Consider the following 22484-nt stretch of genomic DNA (forward strand, 5'->3'; position numbering starts at 1 on the left):
CTAAAATCACATCTCTTCTTTCAGCCACTCTGCATTGCATGTGGTTTTTTGTGAAGCAACTCCAAATGCATGAGCTCCTGCACATGCGTAAGGGCTTCATGTGATCAAGACACCCTTCCCACTAACTACTAGTCATGATGGCTATATTATGGCCAGTATCAGAGGCAGGATGTCTCTGAATACCAGTTGCTGGGGAATCACAAGAGTTGTTGCACTCATGCCCTCCTTTACGAGCTTTTCATGGGCATCCGATAGGCCAGAATACTAGTCTGTTCTGATCCAGGACTCTTCTTACACTCTTATTGTTTCTGTGAATTTAGTTTTCATTAGTTTTCATGTAGAGAGTTTTAATTCTAAACACGTTCTTACTGAAAATAAACCAGCATGTTTGGGTTTAGCTAGCCTACAGCTGAATTGATTTACTCCCGGGAGAGTAATTCCAGATAGAAATGATACACTCTTGCTCATGGAAAGATTATTCTGAATAGTTTTGTCATTTTCCAAGCCTATCCTGTCCTGCCTAAATGGACTAACTAGTCCAGTTCACAGTTGATCCAAGGCAGTGAACTGGTAAAGGCCACTTACAACATCCTTCTTGATGCATTGGAACTCTAATTGTCCTTTCATTACCACAATTACATATGGATCAATGGAGATCTCAGAGCTACAAATAAATTTGCATGAAATAAGGCACTTGTTAATCTTTAAAGTGTTCCTATGGTGGTTAATTGTTCTTCAGAAAATCCAAGGAACACAGGATTATGTGTGTTAAGAGAATCTTCATGCATCCCACCCATTCTTCTGCTGAATGTTTCAGTCTTACTTATCTTCCTAAACAAGTTTTCATTTGTGAGATATGGAATGGTGTGGGTGTGGGTTCTTGTTGAGAGATGTTGTTAAACCTTAATCATGAACTTTGTTCTTCAAACAGGGACCAGATGGCTTACCAATGCCTGGCTGTTGGCAAAAGGTGAGGTGCTGAAAATCATCTTGTATGTCCACTTTTTATTAGGCAAATTAAGTTTGGACAATCAAGGGGAATGGCAGAATATTATCAAAATGCTTAGACTGTAGAAAGGAAGATTTTGCCAATTTCCTCTAGACTTTCACACTGTTCTTGGGGGAAACAGCGGGAAGGGGGAGTCAGTCCAAACTGTCCCATTTTCCACTCATGGGAGATCAAAGACAGCTCTTCATTCAGCCCATTACTTAGTTGAAGCAGACATTTGAGCTCATTACTAACCTTGCCAAAATGTTGTTTCTTTGTTTTTTGCAGTGATGAATCTAACTTTGCAAGCATGAAGTTGTGTATATAACACTCCGCTCTTGTATTTATAGTTGAAAATGGAACCATTGATTTTACAAGTCTGAAATATGTTTACACGTAGCTGCTTCTACTTGTTTGCAGTAGTCCATGTGTACCTCTATTCTTCACATACATCTGCAATTCAACAAAATATAAACTGCAACAAACTTGCAAAATCAAGTATTAGTCTCTATACAGAGTTAATCTTTACAGAGTGATCACTCATAGACATTTGAGTTGTTTCTGCAGTTTTCCAGTTTTTCTTTGTTTGTCTTCTTTTGGGCCTGCATGGACAACAAGTGCCATGAACTAGTTTACATGAAACTGTGACCAAATATGAGCTCAGCGCTATGAAACGTACTGTACCCGATTGCCATTGGAATACAGTGACTTGGCTATCATGTTCACCTTCATCAATCTTATCACTGGTTCATAGCTCACATATTTGCTTGTGCTGACTAAAATCAGAAGCATGACTCGTGTGCCAAAACAGCTTGTTGTGTGATCATCCCCGTGAGCTACAATGGTTGCTTGCTGTGACTTTTCATTCAGACACCTGAATTGTTCTTTTTTGTCATCTCAAGGGAGTCACACCATGGCTTATTGCAAAAAAATGATAAGAGGAGGAAATTAAGACAATGGTCTTGAATTTGGAGGGAGCTGCAGTTCCTTCCAGCGGTGGATGGCTTTCAGTCTTCTGGGTTATGAAGCCACCTTTGTCAAAAGGGTGAAACCTCTTCATCAGCCTCTGTTTGCTTGCACTCCTCGCAGTCACAAGCCATTCAAATTGGGTGGATTTCAACACTAGTCCCTGTTGACTATTTAACCAAGGAGGAAAGAAGCATGAAGATCTTGCTTTGCGAGTAGGTTGATGAAGCTGCAGAGAGATACCAAAAGGATCATTTGATGATAGATCTCAGTATCGACATGACCATTTTCAAGGATTGGTGCAGTATTTGTTTCACATACTGCATTTTGAGATTTTTGAAGGCAAGGATTCTTGACAAAAGATACCATGAAATGCCTAAAGCAATGGAACAGACATGACTGTATATGGCTCGCCATTTGAATTTTAGAAGTTCCTGATGAAATATCAAATGCTTATAGGATTTTGGAAAAATATATTTTATTTTATTTGTGTTTCAGTTCGCTATCATCCAGCAGATACATGCTTCCTGAAATTTAAGTTCTGAAAAATGCACTTGTGTTCAACTTCTTTCAGTGTTGTCTTTTTTTGGATCTATAAGGTCTTTACTGCTGCACAGCAGGGATTTGTTTCTTTTTAATTCCTATGAACACATTTATTCATATACCTTTTTTTCCTTCTACAGTTGTCCTGTTTTGGGGTTCTGTAACCCAAAGAGTATGCAATAGGGAAAGAATATTACATGACAGTAACAGCAACATTTTTATTTCAAATGTATAATGAATTTCATCTGAATTTTAGATTGCAATCCTGTGCATTCTTCTCTGGGACAAAAACCCATTGAATTCAGTAGAACTTCTGAATGTGTTCCAATTGTGCTGCATATTGCTTAAAAAACCAGCTTTCATTTCTCTCTTTTGAACACATCTGCTTAACTTTCAAATCTTTAGACTTGTATTCATAAAGTACATTTGTAGACACCCCGAGAAACTAATTTATGTTGCATTTTTTACTTTGCTTTTAAAAAAAAAATCATTGCCAGTGTTGAAATGGTGATTGAACCTCTATGTACATTCATAAAAAAGTCTGACCAAATAAGAGATTTCATACATGTGTGATATAATGTGAGGAAGACACAGTCATGTGTTTCTGGAGACAAGCATCAGTTGCTCCAGAAATGTCATGTGCATCACCTCATAATGATTCCATTTCCAAATAATGGCTACTTTGGACATCACACTAAACCATTGTTTAGCATGATGATAATATGTTGCAGCAAGCCTTGGGCTCATGCACCTCCTCTGGTACATGTGCAAGGAGAACAAATGCTTACATTTTCATTTTAGATGAACTGCAGTATAGTATGCTACCCTATCCCTAAAGTATGGCTAATCTTAAGTGCATATTTAAGATTAACCACAGTTTGTTTAGGACTTTGAGCACCAATACAAGCTGCAGTTAATCTGAAATTGGAGTGCACACTTCAAAACCCCTCCTCACTACTGTGCCAGGGGGCAGAGTGGAGTGCCCAAACCCAAAGCTCACCAAAGATAATTGTCATCACAATAAACTATCATGTCTGAACCATACCATTAGCTTGCTACAATACTGCCTTCTGCCCATGAATCAATAGTATCTCCAGAACTCATTTGTACTTTTACTTCGGATTTCATTTTCATAACGTTTCATTTTCATTTCAGATTTCATTTTCAGAATGTCAAAACCGTTTAATGAAAATAATATTCCCCCCCTTCAAAACAACTTCCTTTCCCACGCACCCTAAAGAGCTGGGGAAATTTCTGTTCAACAATAACTGCTTTAATGCTGAAGCTTTTGTCTTAATAGTTCTAACAAATATTTTGCCAAAGTTTCAGTGATGGCCTCTGAGCAGCAAGAGAAAAGAAAGATCAGGTGCTCAGGGAACTCAGAAAAAGGATGCTGTCTTTGCTAACTGCTTTATTTGTTGTTGCGATTCTGTTTTAATTTTTATTGTAGGCTGCTCTGTGTGTGTAGAAAGACAGGATTTAAGCATTTAAATAAATGAGATAAGTTATATTGATCTGCATGTGTGTGCATACAGGTGTACACACACACTAACATTAATGCACACATGCAAATAAAACATATCTTTGAACAATTTATCCACAATGCAAGAAGTTTGTTATTGCATCCCAAGACATTTAATGCATAATTTTAAATATGTTCTGATGTCCATATTCATAACCAATCTCATTATGTAGAAATGGAGCCTGTCAACTCCCCGTGTACATTCCAATGTACATTTTTATTAGTTTGTATTTCAGATTATTATGGCACAAGTGTCTCCATTCATCCCTCTTGTGATTTAAAACAAGAGGCTTATGAGCCTTCCTTGTCTGACTACAGGAGGTTCCCTACAGGACTAAACAGATCCATTTCCCCACCCTAGCACTCATGCAATGCACAGATGCACACAGAGGCAGTGTGTCAAAAATGAAGAATGTGTGAGCTCTTCTCATGTTTCCATTTAACTCTTCCTTTCCACTTGGTCAAATTATGCCAGATCTGCTCAAGAAATGTGAACAGGTGGAGTGGGGAGGCTGGATCAGATGTAAGGGCTACACGCAAACCTGTAGCACATCCTTTAGTGTCCCAACATGTGGCTTGCAAGCAAACTTGCCAAGGGTCACAAATTGGAGCTCCATTGACCCCTATGTCGAACCCTTAACACACATTTTCAATCCACTTTAAATGAGCTAACAATGGGGTATCAACCACTAATTTTAGAGTGAAATTAAGTTCATGAATGGTGTCTTTGTAAATTAATAAGTTTGCATGCCAGTCTACTTTGCTCTAGCTGCCAGCCGCCAATTGGCATACAGATCAATGTAACATGTGATTTTATATAATCACAGAAACAGCTGCCAGCAATTCCCATTGTGGTCAGCAGTCATTTTGATATATTTAGCAACAGACAGGTATGTACTGTGTGAACTTCAGGAGAAGGGTCCTCCAGCTGTTGTTGGACTACAACTCCTATTTTCAGCTAACCATTGGCCATGACAGCTGCGGCTGATGGGACGTGAGTCCGACAACACCTGGAGGGCTACTGGTTCCATACGCCTGCCTGAGTTGGTTTTCATTTTCTTTCTTTCCCTCATTTATTGTTCCATGAGTTTGGCATACATCTGCTTAGAACTGGCCATTCAGTCATCTTAATTCTTGCCCATTGTAATTAAAATGCTTTTGCTTGTTAGCAAGAGCCCATTCCATTTTGAAAACGCCATCCTAGTAGAACTACATTGTGATATGATAAGTCAGTTGGTGAGATAGCAAAATAGTGTCTGGTTTTTTAAAATATCTGTTGCCCGATGAAAGTGCAAACGTGCTCATTCTAGCCATACAATCACTTTTGGAAGACATGCAGTGCCTTTTGTGTTGATCTTTGACAATTATTTTGGTGCTATTTTTTCTTCTTATTGTGTGTCTCTAGTGTAGCTGTTTATGTTTTGCTGCCGCAGGTTTCCTTTGCTTAAAATCTGCAGGTTTGTTGGCGGTGTGATCTTTTTTCTTTCAGTTCAAACATTGGACACAGCTTGAGTTTACTTAAGGTCTGCAACTCCAACTTCTTGTTTCTGTGATTATATTTCTTTTGCTGTTCCCCACCCCACCCCTCAACACACACCTCCCTGCAATATTTATTTGGTGTCCATCCTCATGGGTATCTTTTACTCAACAAAGAAACAGCATGCCTGAAACCAACATGTTTCAGATTAATCTTTCATTTAGCTCCATAAATGGAGAAGCTGCTTTCCTTTAATTTCCATAAACTGAGGAATTGTATCTTCCAGGGTGCTTACAGAACAGATAATTGCAAGGGATGATGTAGGACCACAGTTCATAATGAAGCATTCATTTCTCTAATCTGTTTGTAATTTTAGAATAACAGAGAGATGTTATAGAGAGGTTGAGTGATGTCATGTTCCATATTGTGTCTATAAGAGGCTTAGATACAATCAAACTCATCCAGAGGTTTCAACTGTGTGCCCAAAGATCTCCCAACTACTTTCCTATGCTGTTCATTTAAATGGAGGGTGAATTCATGTTTTCACAACTTGTGTGTGCAGACTTTCCATTGAAGTTAATGATAATGAAGGAGCTCCATGTGTGCCTCAAAGCACCCAGGGCTCTTGAAGTAGAGCTGTTGTATTTCTTCTCACTGTCAAATGACTTTTCTTTATGTTTGCCTATGTATCATGCTATAAAGACTTGAAATGCATTGTTCTTCATCGTCAGTATTATGTACAGGCTTGAAAGTATTTTAGTTTTATATGGGACTGGAAAGATATCTATTAGGCTTTGCTGTTGCATTACTGTTTAATTTTGTTGTTTCTGGGTTGTTGCTTTCAATTAAGGGAACCCAGAGGTGGAATTTTGACTTTTGGTGCAATAAAAATGCCCCAAAATGTTAATGCTGGCTAAGAACAGGCAAGAGGCGATCCAGTAACATTCTTGTAGGTTCTGAATTTATTCACCGTACAGAACTGCTGGATGCAACTCTGGTTTACATAGGGCATTGTTAACTATGAGAATACATGGTTGGATTTATTTTGTATAATGGAATTGTTCTGTGTAATTATTTTTTTAAGAGTAAAAGCTACAAGAATGGGTGCACTCTTCTACAAGAGAATGAGGTTTTTGATGACATGCGTTTTCTTTGCAAGCTTTCTAAGCTCTGTTACTTGACTGTCATACAGTTATATCTGTATCTTTTTGTTTTACCTAAAAAGAGACTTTTCCTTTTCACACCAAAAACTACATTGAAATAAATAAATAGAATAAAAACACAAGTTGTCTCAACATGGTCTCCAGGAGCTTTGAACAATGAGACCTAAAGCTGTTAAGAGAAACATCTTTCTTTTTTTTCTTGTGTGGCATCTCAATATCAGTCTGAATGGTCCAGTGCTGTGAAATATACAATTCATTTCTGAAACTGCCCAATGATTGGCTAAACACTGCCGGGGTGTGTGTGTCACATCAATTTCTGATCATTGCTGTCTGACTGTGTGACAAGGTCACCAAAACAGCAAAATGGATGCTAAAAAGGATGAGGTTTCTGTAATATTAGGAGTTTGTTTGCATTTTAAAAAAATATTGGTATTTGAAATGCATCCTGTTTACTATGCTGCTCAGAAAAAGAATTGTCTTTCCTTGGATCAACAGGGGGCCTTATTCCAGCCAGGGACCTTCAGTGTTTACCTTTAAACATTTTTGCTGAAAATCCATCTAAATCTACTCAGTCACACTTGGTACTGCTTTGAGATAATTTGGAAGCATTTGATTGGGAGAGGGGTTTATTTTAAATGTTGTTAATGTTGGTCACAATCCTTTGTCCAGCTCTCCAGGGCATTTCCAATAAAATGAAAGGGTGCTACACAATAATACTGCTGCACACAATCCCAATCTCCGAGTGGTGCAAGAGTCCAGGGGTTCCAAGCACGTATTACCCAGGGTTTGTGTTTCCTTTTGGAATGAGACACAACAGATAAGTACAGCTTGAGCCTACGATGGAGGGTTTCACAGTATTAACACCTCAAGAGGGTTTCACAGAGCTGCTTTCCTTTGTTCCCCTGAATGGCTCATCACCAGGAGGCTAGCCTTGCTTGTCCAATCATTAGAACCCTTGATTAAATATTAACACTTGCTCAATCCTGGGATTTAGCGGGGTGTGGCATACAACTTAACTCCCCATACTCGGAACAATACTATCAAAGCCTTATGCAACTTTCATCTTGGAGCTTGTACAGGAGAGCTTCCCAATGGATTTTGCCCATTCATTGTGGATATTTTTCTGTTGTACATGTTTGGGAAGTGTAGTATAATGCAACCTGGTAACAATTTTTAAAGGTGTATGTATCTGATCATTTTTCTTTTTGGAAAATATTATATTTTTAATTTGTGTTTTTTACTTTTTTTAATTGACCTGTATGTGCAGTTATTTTGATATTTCATAGCAGTCTTTCTTAAAAGAAGATGATGAGATTTGGAGTGAATTGTCACTGTGGGAAACATTACATGAGTCATTCTCATATCACATATTCTGAGTGTCATTTCACTGTAAAACTATGGCTGTGTAAATAATTTCAAGGCTTAAATCATCACTTTTGATTTGTTATACATTTTTACTTAAGTGTGGCTTCTGGTTCAGACATAATTCAAGGCTGAGCCAAATGAAACAATATGAATTACTTCTTTTCTTTGTCAAATTCTCCTGGTTTCTCCTGTTCTTTACAGTTTCAAAATTGTTCCTGTTTCTTTGAGTTTTGTATTTGGTTTTTGTTCCTAGCTTGTGAGAAGTTGATCTTCAGAATTATTTTTACACTATTTATGACTTATTTTCATAATGTAAAAAGTGTGTAATTATTAAACTCTTAATCTTACTATTGAGGGTGTTTTGTCTTTGCTCTCCCTGAGTTGTAAAAATATGCTTGCCGTTTCAAAAAAGATACCCTTTGCACAGTGCAGTTTCTGTGATAGTGTCTTTCTAAATGATCAACTATTTAAAATATTAATCTGAAGAAATAGTTGGCTTAAATACCAATATTTTATTCCAGATGGTCTTGAATATATTGGCCAGTGTTTGCCTCTGCCTAGCATATGAAATTTCCAAAACACTAAAACCTTCCATTTAAGAGTGTTCTTACAAATTTACTCATGCACCAAACAACATAGAAACTGCAAGAACTCAATTTATTCCTGCTGCCTGCTTCTTAACTGGTTAACTGAGCCACAAAAATCCTTGCCTTAGTATCCCATGACTGCTAAATTTGCTCAGGAAAATGCTGTAAAATCACTGGAACTTGGGTGAGGGCCTCTGTGAGGGGCACCGACTTGCCCCTCACCTTGAGGGGACCCAGCGTCACATGACGCGTCCTGCCCCCACCCAGTGGCAGCAGGGGATGGGGAACACAGAGGGTGATCTTCGCCCTCCATGCACCCACCCCTCCCAGCTTGGCCCCCTCCCCACAAATGTTATGGGGACTGAAGCCCTTTCTGCCCCCTATAGTTGGTGCCCCAGCCTCTGTCAGAAAGGTTTTGAAACCATTTCTCAAACAACAAACTCCATAGGCTTTTTGCTTTCTTGTACTTTTTAGACCATGCTGCAATCTAAAACTTTCATCTTTCGATCAGAAACTTAGAAGAACAACTAGCATTCAACCAGCGTGCTGCTGCCTGTTGTTCTGTTCTTTTAAATAGCTCTTCTCCACAGGGTACTTCACATATCAGTGTGTACAAAAATCACTCGTGCTTCACAGCATCTTGCATTTAATCTAACTTCTATAAATTTACAATGTTCTGTGATAGAGATTCCGCCTGAAAAAAAACTTTTATATTTTATTTTACTCAATACCCCTCATAGACTGCCATCTAGCGGTTCAGTCATACAAACACTTTTCAAAACCCAAGCGGATACTGTATGTTGTTTTGATTTTTCCTACTACTGACTCAATGCGCATTTCTTATTAAAAGGGAAAGGTGGGGAAAGAAAATCATAGTTACAGTGGTACCTCAGGTTACATATGCTTCAGGTTACAGACTCCACTAACCCAGAAATAGTGCTTCAGGTTAAGAACTTTGCTTCAGGATGAGAACAGAAATCGTGCTCCGGCGGCGTGGCGGCAGCAGGAGGCCCCATTAGCTAAAGTGGTGCTTCAGGTTAAGAACAGTTTCAGGTTAAGTACGGACCTCCGCAACGAATTAAGTACTTAACCCGAGGTACCACTGTATATGTAGCATAACCTTTTCAGATTCCACAGCTCTGAAAGGTCTGTTCATCTTGAAATTCTGCTCTGATAATAACGTTTCTGGCAGAGGGGTACCTAGGCTCTCTTGCATCCTTGGCAAGGAGATTTATCAGCACCTCCCAAGGCTTTCTTCAGTGGGAACTCCTCACTGGAGGTAAAAGGTAAATGACCCCTGGACAGATAAGTCCAATGAAAGGTGACTATGGGCTTGTGGCGCTCCTCTCGCTTTCAGGCCAAGGGAGCTGGCGCTTGTCCACAGACAGCTTTCCGGGTCATGTGACCAGCATGACTAAACCGCTTCAGAAGCAGTTTAGTCTTCATTGGAACTTGGTTCTGGCACCTCTCAGGGCCATTTTGTTACCTTAACAACCCATACTTAGCGGCCCATTCCCAGGCTGGCCTGTCTATTCCAGCAATTTACTGTATTTTTCGCCTTATAAGATGCACTTTTCCCCCTCCAAAAATGAAGGGGAAATGTGTGTGCGTCTTATGGGGTGAATGCAGGCTCCTTGGCTTCAGCGATAGCAACGCGAAGCCTCCGAAGCCTGCTCTCCTGAGGCTTCACATTGCTTCCGCTGAAGCCAGGAGAGTCTGCTCTTTGAGGCTGGCGGGGGGGGGAGCAGTGCTTCCCCCATCGCCAGCCCCAGAGGATGGAGGGCAGTGGGAAGGTGTGCGACGCCTTCCCGCTACTCTCCAACCCGGCTTTGAGGCTGGCGGTGGGGGAAAGCAGGCTTTTCCCCAAGGAGGGAGAAGGGACTGAATGGCAGAGTCCGTCCCTTCTTGCTCCTGTGGGCTTTTGCGGGAGATGGGGGAAAGCGTGTTCTCCTTCATGGATAGCACATGTTGCAGTGGGGACCGCCAGGACACTCCAAAGTTGGGGGCGGGCTAATTTTTTGTTGGCCACTGATGCAATTGGGGCTTCCCTTGTTGTTGGGAAGAAGTTAATGTTGCCATTTGTTGATTGAAAACTCCTTGCACGAGGCTAGGGCTTCCTCTTTTCGGCCGTGCATCGGATTGCCCGTTCCCCCCCCTCCCTAGAATTAGAGTTGTTCGCTTTGACCTTGCTATGCCTGTCACGGGGTCGTCTGCTCTTGGGGCAGGGGCCTGGTAGGAATTTTGTCCATCTGGCTGATTGGCTGGGGCCATTTGGTTTTTGCCTACTACGTAGCAAATCGTCACAACTTGTAAGGTTCACGGTTAGGCATTGGTTTATGGTTTGGTTGGTAGAGGGGCATGGATTGGCTGTGCCTGCCCCTCTAATGCTGCTGCTGCAAGGGATTCCGTTAAAGGAATTGGGGGCTAACTATTGCTTCTCCACTCTGTCAAGGGGGCTCGGGCCATAGCAATGAGCTCCTGGTTGAATTTGGGGTGAGGGCAGGTTCCCTACTCTGTCGCAACCCCCAAGTGTATTCCCCTATTCTGAATTTCGCATCATGCGGAATGTCAGTCTGTCCCCCATGGTGGGGGCAGATAGTCGCAACCAATGCCTAAGCAACCACTCACAAATTTGCATTTCAATAAAGTTGTGGCCAAAATTATGCCAAAAATCTTAAACAAAAAATTATGTGTGATGTGTGAGTTATTGGGGTGGCCCTGGGGACCTCGACACGCAATTCCCCCACCTCCTGCAAAAGCAGGCAAAAGCCGTGCGCTCTTTAAAGGGGCTGCGTGGCTTTGCTGGCTTTTCTAGGAGGTGGGGGAATTCCCTCACATCATAGAAAAGCCCGTAGGAGCCGCGCAGCCTTTAAAGAGCACGCCGCTCTTGGGGGCTTTTCCCCAAGGAGGGAGAAGGGACTGACTGTCCGTTTCAGTCCCTTCTCCCTCCTGGTCGAAAAGCCCGCAGGAGTCGCGCGCGGCTCCTGTGGGCTTTTGCGGGAGGTGGGGGAATTCCGCCACCTCCCGCAAAAGCAGGAAGAAGGTCTTGGAGTAGCGCACAGGCTGCGTGCAGCTTGTCCGCTGCTCCCAGAGCTGCGGGGGGGGGGGATCATATTTTTTTCCTTGATTTCCCCCCCCCCCCTGAAAACTAGGCGCGTCCTATGGGCCAGTGTGTCCTATAGGGCGAAAAATACGGTAATCCATGCTGGATCCAGGAATTAGAAGGGAAACTCTGGGCTACAGCCGACCCACCAGTAAACTCATAACACTATATTCTCATTGAGCATTATTGAGCATTATCCAACATTAATCATACAGCCATTAAATCAGTAGATTTCAGTTATGTCTGTTGATTTAAATGGGTCCGCTCTGAGGATGACTAGTCTTGGATATCACCCATTGAATTTAGTACTCAGAATACTCTTGGGCAGGGTACTCCTGCAGAGGATTGTGTTGTAATTTACTCTCTACCCTCATAAATTAAGGGGCCTGTGCATTAGATTAAGACATGACTCCCCAGGTTTCCATCATTTATCAGCTGCCTCGTTCTCTAATGTTTGATTTGGGAAAACACAGGGAAGCCCCTGCCCTAATTATATCTCCTGTGCAAATGTCACTGCATGCTTTCATGCACATAAATATCCTTCAAACAGTAACATTAAAGACGCAGACAACCCATGATTAAAGCAAAGGGATGAAATAATACAATGTTCATTTTTAAAATAAAATCTCCCAAGCTTTTATCGTCCATAATCAAAATTTTTGCTCAAAGCAAATTATTTATTTCTGGACGTCACATCACAGAAAATGAATTATTATTATTTTGAAGACATTTGAAGGCAGCCCTGTATACATAAGTTTTTAATGTTTAATTATTATTATTATTATGTTTCTGTATATGCTGGAAGCTGCCCAGAGTGGCTAGGGCAATTCAGTCAGATGGGCGGAGTATAACAACAACAACAACAACAACAACAACAACAACAACAACAAATCACAGAGCTGGAAAAGGTGCAGAAATGTTATAGATCAAGTATAGTAGAGAGACTTCACCCCCCCCTCCAAAAAATACCTCTCCCCTATAAACCCAGTGTCATAATAATCTCCTTTGTGAAACTGACTGCCGATAGATTCAGAGCAGGCAAGATAAAATGCTTCTTCACACCATTAATCTATGGAATTCACTGCCACTAGGTGCCCCCTTGCTTACATTATCTAAAAATGAGATTGGCCAAATCCATAGAGAAGCAGTAAAGAAACTCAGGTTTGGAGGCCAAACAGGCTTCCCAATCTGCTCCTCGGAATTCCCCTCACACACCTCACTTGTCTGACTTAGAATCCCATTTGTTTCTGCCTGGCTGGAACGTGTCCTTGAACTCTGTCAATGCCTGTTGCTTGCCTAGATAGAAACAGGCGTGTGTCTGTAGAAACTTGCCCACTGTATCAGTGTGAAATCTGCATTCCTTGCTCCACCCACTTTTACCACTGGCCCTGCCCACTTCTGGGTCCCCCAGAAGCAGATGTGTCTCTTGGGTTTAAACATCACCCCAGCCCCTGCCATAGCAGATAGGCTTATCATTGGTTAATACTCCTGTCATGCTAGCTTTATCCTGGTTCAGAAGCAGAAAGGCATTGCATAGCAGTTTATTGGAGACCATCAAGAGGAGAGGGCTTTCGCATATACCCAATATATAACAACAATTACAACATGAAAAGGAAAAAAAATTGAGAGGAAAATGCAAAAACAAAACTCCAACTTACTCCCCCTCCCCACTCCGGGATGGATCAGTCTACTTAAGTTTCATGGAATTGTAGAATTGGAAGGGACGCCAAGGGTCATCTAGTCCAACCCCCTACAATGCAGGAATCTCAGCCTAAAGGCTGTGATTTCAGTGGTTGCCATTCTTCAGAGTTATCAGTAAATTATTTTCTAAAAGGGTATCATGCTTCAACAAAATCACCAACATCATTTGTATTATTCAGTGCATGCAATCTGTTTCTTAATTTTTCTGATACAGCAATCAACCATACCTGCTGTTTCCAATGAGAAATACACAGATATTCTAAACTTTTCAATTCCGTGCCATCAGCAGGCAGGCTGCCACTAAAAGAAAAGCAATCAGTTCTTTATAGCAAAGGTCAACTTGCCCTTCTTTAAAAATGGTCAACTAATCCCAAACTTAGGGACGCGGGTAGTGCTGTGGGTTAAACCACAGAGCCTAGGGCTTGCCAATCAGAAGGTCGGCAGTTTGAATCCCCGCAACGGGGTGAGCTCCCATTGCTCGGTCCCTGCTCCTGCCAACCTAGCAGTTCAAAAGCACGTCAAAGTGCAAGTAGATAAATAGGTACCGCTCTAGCGGGAAGGTAAATGTCATTTCCATGCGCTGCTCTGGTTTGCCAGAAGCGGCTTAGTCATGCTGGCCACATGACCCAGAAGCACCACGACCCCAGAGTTGTCCGCGACTGGACCTACCAGTCAGGGGTCCCTTAACCTTAAAAATCCCAAACTTGGAGTACACTCCATATGTTGACACTTAATATAATTTATCTCTGAAAATACCCTCTGCCAGAAAGGCTTTATATGCTATTGTTGCCTTGATGTCATGATGCTGAAGGAATCTGGCTGGCCATTGTGTAAGGCAGAATACTAGACTGGATGCATCCCTTTTGTCAGATCCAGGGCTGCACCTCTGAAGTTCTTAATAAAAATTAAGTTTTGTAATTAAAAAATAAAATCACAATTGGCCAAGGTGATGTTAATGTTGTTTTTCTAGTTGTATGTTCAAAGTTTCTAGATCTCTTTAGGCCACTATTGTCCATATCTGTAATAATCAGTTGAAGTCATAGGCTTCTCATGCCCCTCAGGCAAACATTTCCCATCACCCCTAGATTAGCCTTCTACAGACTCAAAAAGAAAATAACCCCCAGTTCTGGAATCAGGCACTGGCAGATTGGCATGCTGTTGGCTTCTCTCTAGAAACATGCTCTTGTCACTGCTTCCCACCTCCCTCCACATGAAGGAATGGAAAAACACTACCTACATAAACAGTAAAAAGTGCCAAGCCCATAGGCGTCAAGCCAGTATTTCCAGTTAAAGTTCTCTTCAAAAGTTCTTAGCCAACTATTTAACCTTGATTTAATGGTGCCATTACGCTGAGAATTTCCCCCACCCACCCACATGGGTGCATCATGTAAATTTGCACCCCTCCTCACAGCTGTTAACTATCCATAGATAAGAAGTTCCTGGTAATTTCATTGTTTCAGTCCTCTTCATTTGCAATTCCTTGTTTACCCTTCAGCAGGAGGTAGAACGGTCAATGAACTTTCCATATTTTTCACTATCTCTTATGTGATTGATTCAAAGATGGGCTCTTAATATTCTTTAACAGGAAAAGGCTTTTGAGGGGAAATATCTCCCGCCCGAAATTCAGCATTGCCTTTAAGATTGCACTGGTTACATGTAGTGACTGTTCCCTACTTGCTGGTTTTAATTACACAATAAAGGCAGAAACATGCGCAGCCAAAATCAACAAGCCTTATGTTATTACATATACTTACTGCTTTTTACGGTGCACGTGATGAGGGTATTCACATGTGCCGTTCATTCTGCAGAATGTGACACCTTTCTCTCGCACGAAATGTAAGTCTCCAAATGTAAATTTGGAACGCTTTTAAAGCAGCTGCAGAAATATACGATGCAGCAGGAGCTCAGACAGTTCTGTACAAGGAAGAAAAGCAATGAAGAAAATGACGTAAAAATCCTGGTAATGTAGGTGCTGGGAAAAGGGTGCTGAGGATTGTTAATCCCTTGCAGAGCTACAATTCCAAGTGCAGTTTACCGAACAATCCCTCTTCCTAGGGAATATCAATATATAAAAATTAGCATATTCAAAGTTTATCAACGTATTTGTCACAGACGTGTGGAGTTCTTTAAGCACCTAGCAATCGTCGTCCATTGACTAAATAGCCTCGGGCAGTGTGCATACAGCTGAAAAAGTATTCATTCCAAATGAAAATAAGATTAGCTTTAGTGGCACTTATTGGGCACTGATAAGTCTCCCCTGATAAGTAGTGTTTCACTGATACCCCTTGCATGCTTTTAGGGGCCCTTGATATTGAGGCTCTTTGTTACCACTAGAGGGCAGGCATTGACAAGGAAGTGTGTTGTCCTTAAGAGCCCTTCTAGATTCCCTCACTTGTTTATTTTCATTATGAGGCACTGAAACAATGCCCAGACTTTGTTGGTTCTTGTTTACATTTAGTTCGAAACCAAAGTTTGTAACTAGGTCACCATTAAGCATGTGAGCCCAGAGCTACAGCTCTTGCATCATAATGCAGAACAGTTGAAAAAGAAAAAGAAAATTAAAGGCAGTAAAAAAAACCAACCCAGCTTTGGAGCACAAATTAAGACTGCCTAGAATTTCAACAGCCTGGCTGGTTTTAAACCAAATTGATTATTTATGCTGCCAGGTTTTCGGATGCAACCAAGAAACAGATGACAGAACATACGTAAAAGGGCAAAAAATAGTTTCTGTTTTATCTGAGCAAACCCATGTTTCAGAATATAAATATTGATTTCATGATATCCACATGGCAAGATGGGAAGAAATTGCACTCCAGTGGTTTGCATGTCAAATGGGCTCTGCTGGTGCATTTGCACCATGCCAACCTCACTGCTGTGTTACCCCTTGCCCTCCCAGTACACCACAGCAATGGGAGGTCAGGTAAAAGGCATAAGCACTCTGCTCCACCAACCTCTACTGCTCAGAAGACACAAAGTTGGCCAAATGGTTCCATCTCCTCTCTCTTTCTCAGAAAGGGGAAGCTAGGGTTCACTAGAGACTGGAAGTAACAGCCCACTTCAGAAAGTAATTATTTTCCTTTGCTTCACGTTGGCCATTCGCCTTTGCTTTTCCAATTCATTCCAATTGCAGAGCAGTTGACAATATTCTGATTGCATTTGAGTTCTTCATAATAATGATAAAAAAAACCACACCTGTCCTTTGCAGGTCTCTGGGCCATATGACTCACTTTGTAATGACATCCCCCTTTCTTCTTCTTCTTTCTTGAGTGTATTTAGAATCTGCCAGCTGATATGCATGATCACTTCATTCATCTGATGACCTTAGTTAGGGCCCACAAAGCTTGGACCATGACCTATCTGCTAGCCTGAAAAGCCACAAGACTCTTTGTTATGCTTTTCTTTTCTTTTTTTTACTATAACAGACTCAGGTGAGCCCATTCCTGAAACTATTTATGACAGCTTATTTGTGCCAAATTTAGCCTGGGTGTGTAGAAATAACTTTCCAAAATGCATCCATCTCTTCAGTAGCCCAGGTTCGTGGAATCATTGAATTGTAGAGTTGGAAGGGACCCAATGGGTCAGCTCATCCAACTCCTTGCAATGCAGGACTCTCAGCTAAAGTATCCATGACAGATGGCCATCCAACCTCTGCTTAAAAACCGCCAATGAAGGAGAGTCCACAACCTCCCAAGGGAGACCATTCCACCGAACAGCTCTTACTACCAGAAAGTTCTTCCTGGTATTTAGTCAGAATCTCCTCTCTTGTAACTTGAATCCATTAGTCCTGGTCCTTTTCTCCAAAGCAGGAGAAAATAAGCTTTCTCCATCTTCCATGTGACAGCCCTTTAGATATTTGAAGATGGCTATCTTATCTCTTCTCAATCTCCTCTTTTCCAGGCTAAACATACTCAGCGCCTTCAACCATTCCTCATAATTCTTGGTTCCCAGACCCTTGATCATCTTAGTTGCTGTCCTTTGCACATGGGAGTGGATAAAAATGCAATTGAAATTCCTACTTGCCTATTGTTCTAGGATCCAAGCTTAGTACATAAAAGCAATAAATAAGTAAATAGTATTTCGACTTCTGGTCTGCTGTGAAGGGAAATGGCAGCGAGCTCCGTGTCGTCCTATTAAGGAAGGACACGGTCCAGGCTGCTAGCGCTTTGGGGGTGAGTGCCAGGGCTAGGCACCCCCCCCCAAAAAAAATTTCCACTTGGACTCCTTGACAGGTTTTGAATAAATATCCACAAATTTATTAATAGAATATATGACAGATAAGGTAATGATATGTACAATTTTTAACATGAAGAGAATAATAAGCGCAAACAAATCAGAGAAGGGAGCTGAGGGAAGTCTTGGCAGGGAGAGGGAGGAACGGGGAGGGGGATAAAAAGGGGGGAAATAATGTAATTGACTATTCGGATTGATTGAAATTGTTTAATAAAAATATATTTTAAAAATAATAATAATTAAATAGTATTATTCCATCTTAGGTGACCCTTTACCCACAATTAACACTACATGGGAGAAGAATTGAGGACAAGTGTACATGCCACTGCTACTTTGCACAAATCAGAGGGTTACTATCTATACTAGGAAGCTGGCTGGACTTGTGCAGGCTACCTGGTTGCTTTAGAACCTTGCTTTTTCCAGGGTTCTAAAATGTACAGGGCATGAAGCAAATGTGCGTGAGCATCCACTCTTGCGGAGGGTAATGGAGGGATCAGGGGTAAGCTTGCTAGCCTCCACATAGTGTTGGTCCCATGGTGAGAGAAACACCTTAAGAGGGCTAGCGTATCCCTCAAATCTGAAATTATTCAAATTGGCTTTTGGGAGTCATGGGTATAAGCTGGGGTTTAATTAGGGTAATTAATCAGGAGCTTTAACACATTCTAATGTGCAACTGAGTTATAATGCTAGGGTGGTGGTACATATTTTAATAAATGGATAAATAATAGCATGTTGCATTTTCCCTGGTAAGGCCCACTGAATTAGCTGAGTACATCTAAGCTGGGCAATCTTCCAGTTATGGGTTGGCACAAAGTCAGAAGCTTCCCTCACATGGTGCAGGAACAGTCTGAGCTCCATGGGTGGACCTAATCTGCTGCCCAGGATAGAAGACCACTAGCAACTCGGTTTAATATTGGCAGAAAGGTGTAATAAATTGTTGGTTTTTTTAAAATGCCACCTAATTTTTTAATGCTTAAAAAAACACAGTGATGTTAGAAGCTGATTTCTTTATTATTCCCCCCCCCCCCCTAAGGATTTGCTTCACTTTGCTTTCAAAAATCCCATGCAATTTAAAAATAAATACAGTGGTACCTCGGGTTAAGAACTTAATTCATTCTGGAGGTCTGTTCTTAACCTGAGGGACCACTTTAGCTAAGGGCCTCCCGCTGCCGCCACGCCACCACCGAGCGATTTCTGTTCACATCCTGAAGCAAAGTTCTTAACCCGAGGAACTATTTCTGGGTTAGCGAAGCCTGTAACCTGAAGCGTCTGTAACCTGAAGCATATGTAACCCGAGATATCACTGTATCACCCTTCCTTCCTCAAAAAAAAAGGGGGGTAAAGGACCTTTGACAGTTAAGTCCAGTCATGTACGACTCTGGGGTTGTGGCACTCATCTCGCTTTACTGGCCAAGGGAGCCACCGTTTGTCTGCAGACAGCTTTTCCTTCCTCAAAGGACCTCCAAAGAACTGGTGGCAAGCAGCATAATTTAAAAACAAAGTAACCTTATTCACAATGAAGGTTTACTTACTCAAAATACCATAGTAGACCTACGCTGCACAGTTCCTTTCATGTCATTGTCACTAGGGGCATTTCCACTCACTGGGTTATACGTAACTTTTTCTCAAAGCTGACCCACTGAAATTAATGGACCTCAGTTGGGCATGGTCATTAATATAAATGGGTAAATGCTAGCTTCCTAAACCCACCCACCCCACATCCAAGATAGCAGAAATCATACATTCACATCAGAGGCTACTGGACTTTATAGAAATGGGAAAAGATTGTCACAAGGGGCCACCACAGGAAAATGTGAGCAGGGCCTTTAAAATGGAATGCCACCTCGCCAAGCTGCACCTACAAGATGTTTGTAATTTTATTTATTATTACATTTATACCCCACTTCCCCCCCCCCTCCATTGTTATCTTCACAACTGAGAGGATAAGAGACAGTGACTGGCCCAAAGCTACCCAGTGGGCTTCATGGCTGAGCAAGGATTTGAACCCTGGTCTCCCAGGTGTTAGTGCAGCACTCTAACCCCCACAGCACAATGCCACTGGTACAAGAATCCTGGTCTCCACATTGTGCCCAGACAGTGCCCATTGCTGGCTCTGCAGTTGCCTCACTGGCCATACTAAGGGTGTTGCCATCTTAAAAAGGTGGGTAGGGTTTTCTTGTGGTAAAGGTAACGCTGCAAAACAGGTTAGCTCTTCACAGAGGGGAACTCTACCCATGCCAACCACGACAACCATATGCCTCCTCCAGACTAAGAGGCGATATATCAGCTTCTAGAGTGTGAGAAGAGAAGAGTCATTGCTTTCACGTCCTGCCTGAGGGCTCTTATGTTCTTACAGCATCATAATGAGATCCCTTTCTTATGGTCCAACATTTCTAACCAAGGTGCCAATCTTGAACTTGTGCACGAGATTTTGCCAAAACTTGACAATCCCACCAAACATATCAACCAGTTTCTGCATCTATTTTGTATGCTAATGGCATTAGGAAGTATACACCACCTCCCATCATGTTGATTACATCTTCCATAACTACCTATTCACACCAACAGAGGGAAGGGTGTGGTGATAGACAATGAATGCGAGCTAGTTGGATCTCGCCAGTATTTTCCTGCCTTCAGCATTTCCTCCTGAAATAAGGGGATAATAACATTAGCAGCTTACTTCACTGTATTTGTATTAGGATTACTAAGGCTGTGTTAGCATGTTCCAGCAAGAACAACAAGGGACCTGGTAGCCCCTGAGGCTTAACTTGACGTTGTTAAGGTTGGTTGGTTTGTTTTGGTGAGTTGGAGTGCACTTCGTTAGACACATGAAATGTTATTCTCAGTTGGCAGATCCATGTATGATGCTGCAGGCCAAAATTGAAGAGAAGTTATTCAACAGATGCAAGAGAACAGGTGTGCCCCATTGCAATGTGGGCACAAAGAAAAGCAAGATCCACTCCCATTTGAAGAGGACCATTTATCTTCCATATCAAGCTGGCCACTTGGAGAGGCTCGACTCCGCCCAATTCTGATGGCATTAAATTTGCATCTCAATTCCAGTTCAACAGCCCTGCAGGGGAGTCTGTCTCTGAAACTTTTTTGTTCCTTTTTTGGTTTTGTTCCCAGGGTGAGTTACAGCAATGCAACCATGCAATCAAGAACAAGTAAAAGGAGTAGAACAGACTGTGTACAAACAAGTGCATCTGTTCCAAGCCAAAAGGAGCACAATATATAGATTAAGCAAAACAGAAGAAGTGGAGTCCCATAAAGATGGACCTTAGCTGTCCAAGGCCAGGGCAAAGAGGTGCATCTTCAGCATAAGCTGGAGGATGTCCCGTGAAGATGCTCCTGTGAGGAAGGCTGCCACAAAGCCCTCTTCTGGACAATGCCTTTCCTAATGAATGCAAAGGGAAACTCTGATCCTAAACCTGTGCTGCCATGTGGGATATCTTTGGGGGAAGAAAAAGCTAAGGGGTAAACCAAACACGGGTGGTGCTGTGGGTAAAACCTCAGCGCCTAGGACTTGCCGATCGCATGGTCGGTGGTTCGAATCCCCGTGGCGGGGTGCGCTCCAGTCGTTCAGTCCCAGCGCCTGCCAACCTAGCAGTTTGAAAGCACCCCCGGGTGCAAGTAGATAAATAGGGACCGCTTACCAGCGGGAAGGTAAACGGCATTTCCGTGTGCTGTGCTGGCTCACCAGATGCAGCTTGTCATGCTGGCCACGTGACCCAGAAGTGTCTTCGGACAGCGCTGGCCCCCGGCCTCTTAAGTGAGATGGGTGCACAACCCCAGAGTCAGACACGACTGGCCCGTATGGGCAGGGGTACCTTTACCTTTACCTAAACCAAACAAATACGAAGAAGTGAAGTTGGATGGCGCCTTGTACACCTCCTCCCAGCAACTCCTGCTGCCAAGCTTGTGCCAAACACATCGCTCTGCTTTCCTTTGGATCACAAAGGATGCAGGGATGGGGCATTTGTGGCCCCTCCAGATTGTGCTGCCTTCCAGTTCCCATCAGCATCCCAGCCAGGATTGCCAAGGGTCAGAGATGGTCCAACAACTTCTTGAGGGGACATAGAATCCTAGAACTGCAGAACTGGAAGGGACCATGAGGAAGATCAGCCAGCCCAATCCCCTGCAATGCAGGAAACTTTTTGTCCAATGTGGGGCTCGAACCATGATCCAGAGATTAAGAGTCTACCACTGAGCAGTACCGGATTTACGTATAAGCTAAATAAGCTATAGCTTAGGGCCCCACTCTCTTGGGGGGCCCCACAAAAAATTAAAGAAAAAAGCTGGATGAACATTTCCAAAATATAAGATAAAAAACAAATAAAATAAAACCTACATACAGCAACAGTGTTTTGTGTTGTGTAGGCTCCTATTTTGTTATGTGCAAATAGTTTTGATACCTATTAGGTCCATAAATTAGGGACGCAGGTAGCAATGTGGACTTGCTGATCAGGAGGTTGGCAATTCAAATCCCCGCGACGGGGTGAGCTCCCATTGCTCGGTCCCTGCTCCTACCAACCTAGCAGTTCGAAAGCACATCAAAGTGCAAGTAGATAAATAGGTACCACTCCGGCAGGAATGTAAACAGGGTTTCCGTGCGCTGCTCTGGTTCGCCAGAAGTGGCTTAGTCATGCTGGCCACACAACCTGGAAGCTGTACGCCGGCTCCCTCGGCCAATAAAGCGAGATGAGCGCCACAACCCCAGAGTCAGCCATGACTGGACCTAATGGTCAGGGGTCCCTTTACCTTTAGGTCCATAAATTACCATATAGAATATATTCAATACAAAAAACTGTGACAATTTGCTGTTGACAAAGGACAGCT

General features: G+C 42.3%; 1 protein-coding gene and 1 long non-coding RNA gene across 2 annotated transcripts in view; both read left to right on the forward strand.

Annotated features, from left to right (window-relative positions):
* Positions 1 to 8374, forward strand: part of COL25A1 (collagen type XXV alpha 1 chain) — a 292587-nt gene extending 284213 nt beyond the window's left edge. The window contains exons 36-37 of the mRNA XM_083756612.1: positions 932 to 970; positions 1891 to 8374. Of these exons, the coding sequence (XP_083612738.1) occupies positions 932 to 970; positions 1891 to 1923 (72 nt within the window). The 3' untranslated portion in view covers positions 1924 to 8374. The remainder of the gene's footprint in view (positions 1 to 931; positions 971 to 1890) is intronic.
* Positions 8375 to 15181: 6807 nt separating this feature from the next.
* Positions 15182 to 20707, forward strand: LOC310852952. The gene is made up of 3 exons (XR_014568477.1): positions 15182 to 15251; positions 17909 to 17994; positions 20492 to 20707. It is a non-coding gene; the product is annotated as an uncharacterized lncRNA (long non-coding RNA).
* Positions 20708 to 22484: the final 1777 nt, after the last annotated feature.

The sequence above is a fragment of the Podarcis gaigeae genome (genome assembly GCF_964106915.1).
Source record: "Podarcis gaigeae genome assembly, chromosome: 9".
NCBI lineage: Eukaryota > Metazoa > Chordata > Lepidosauria > Squamata > Lacertidae > Podarcis > Podarcis gaigeae.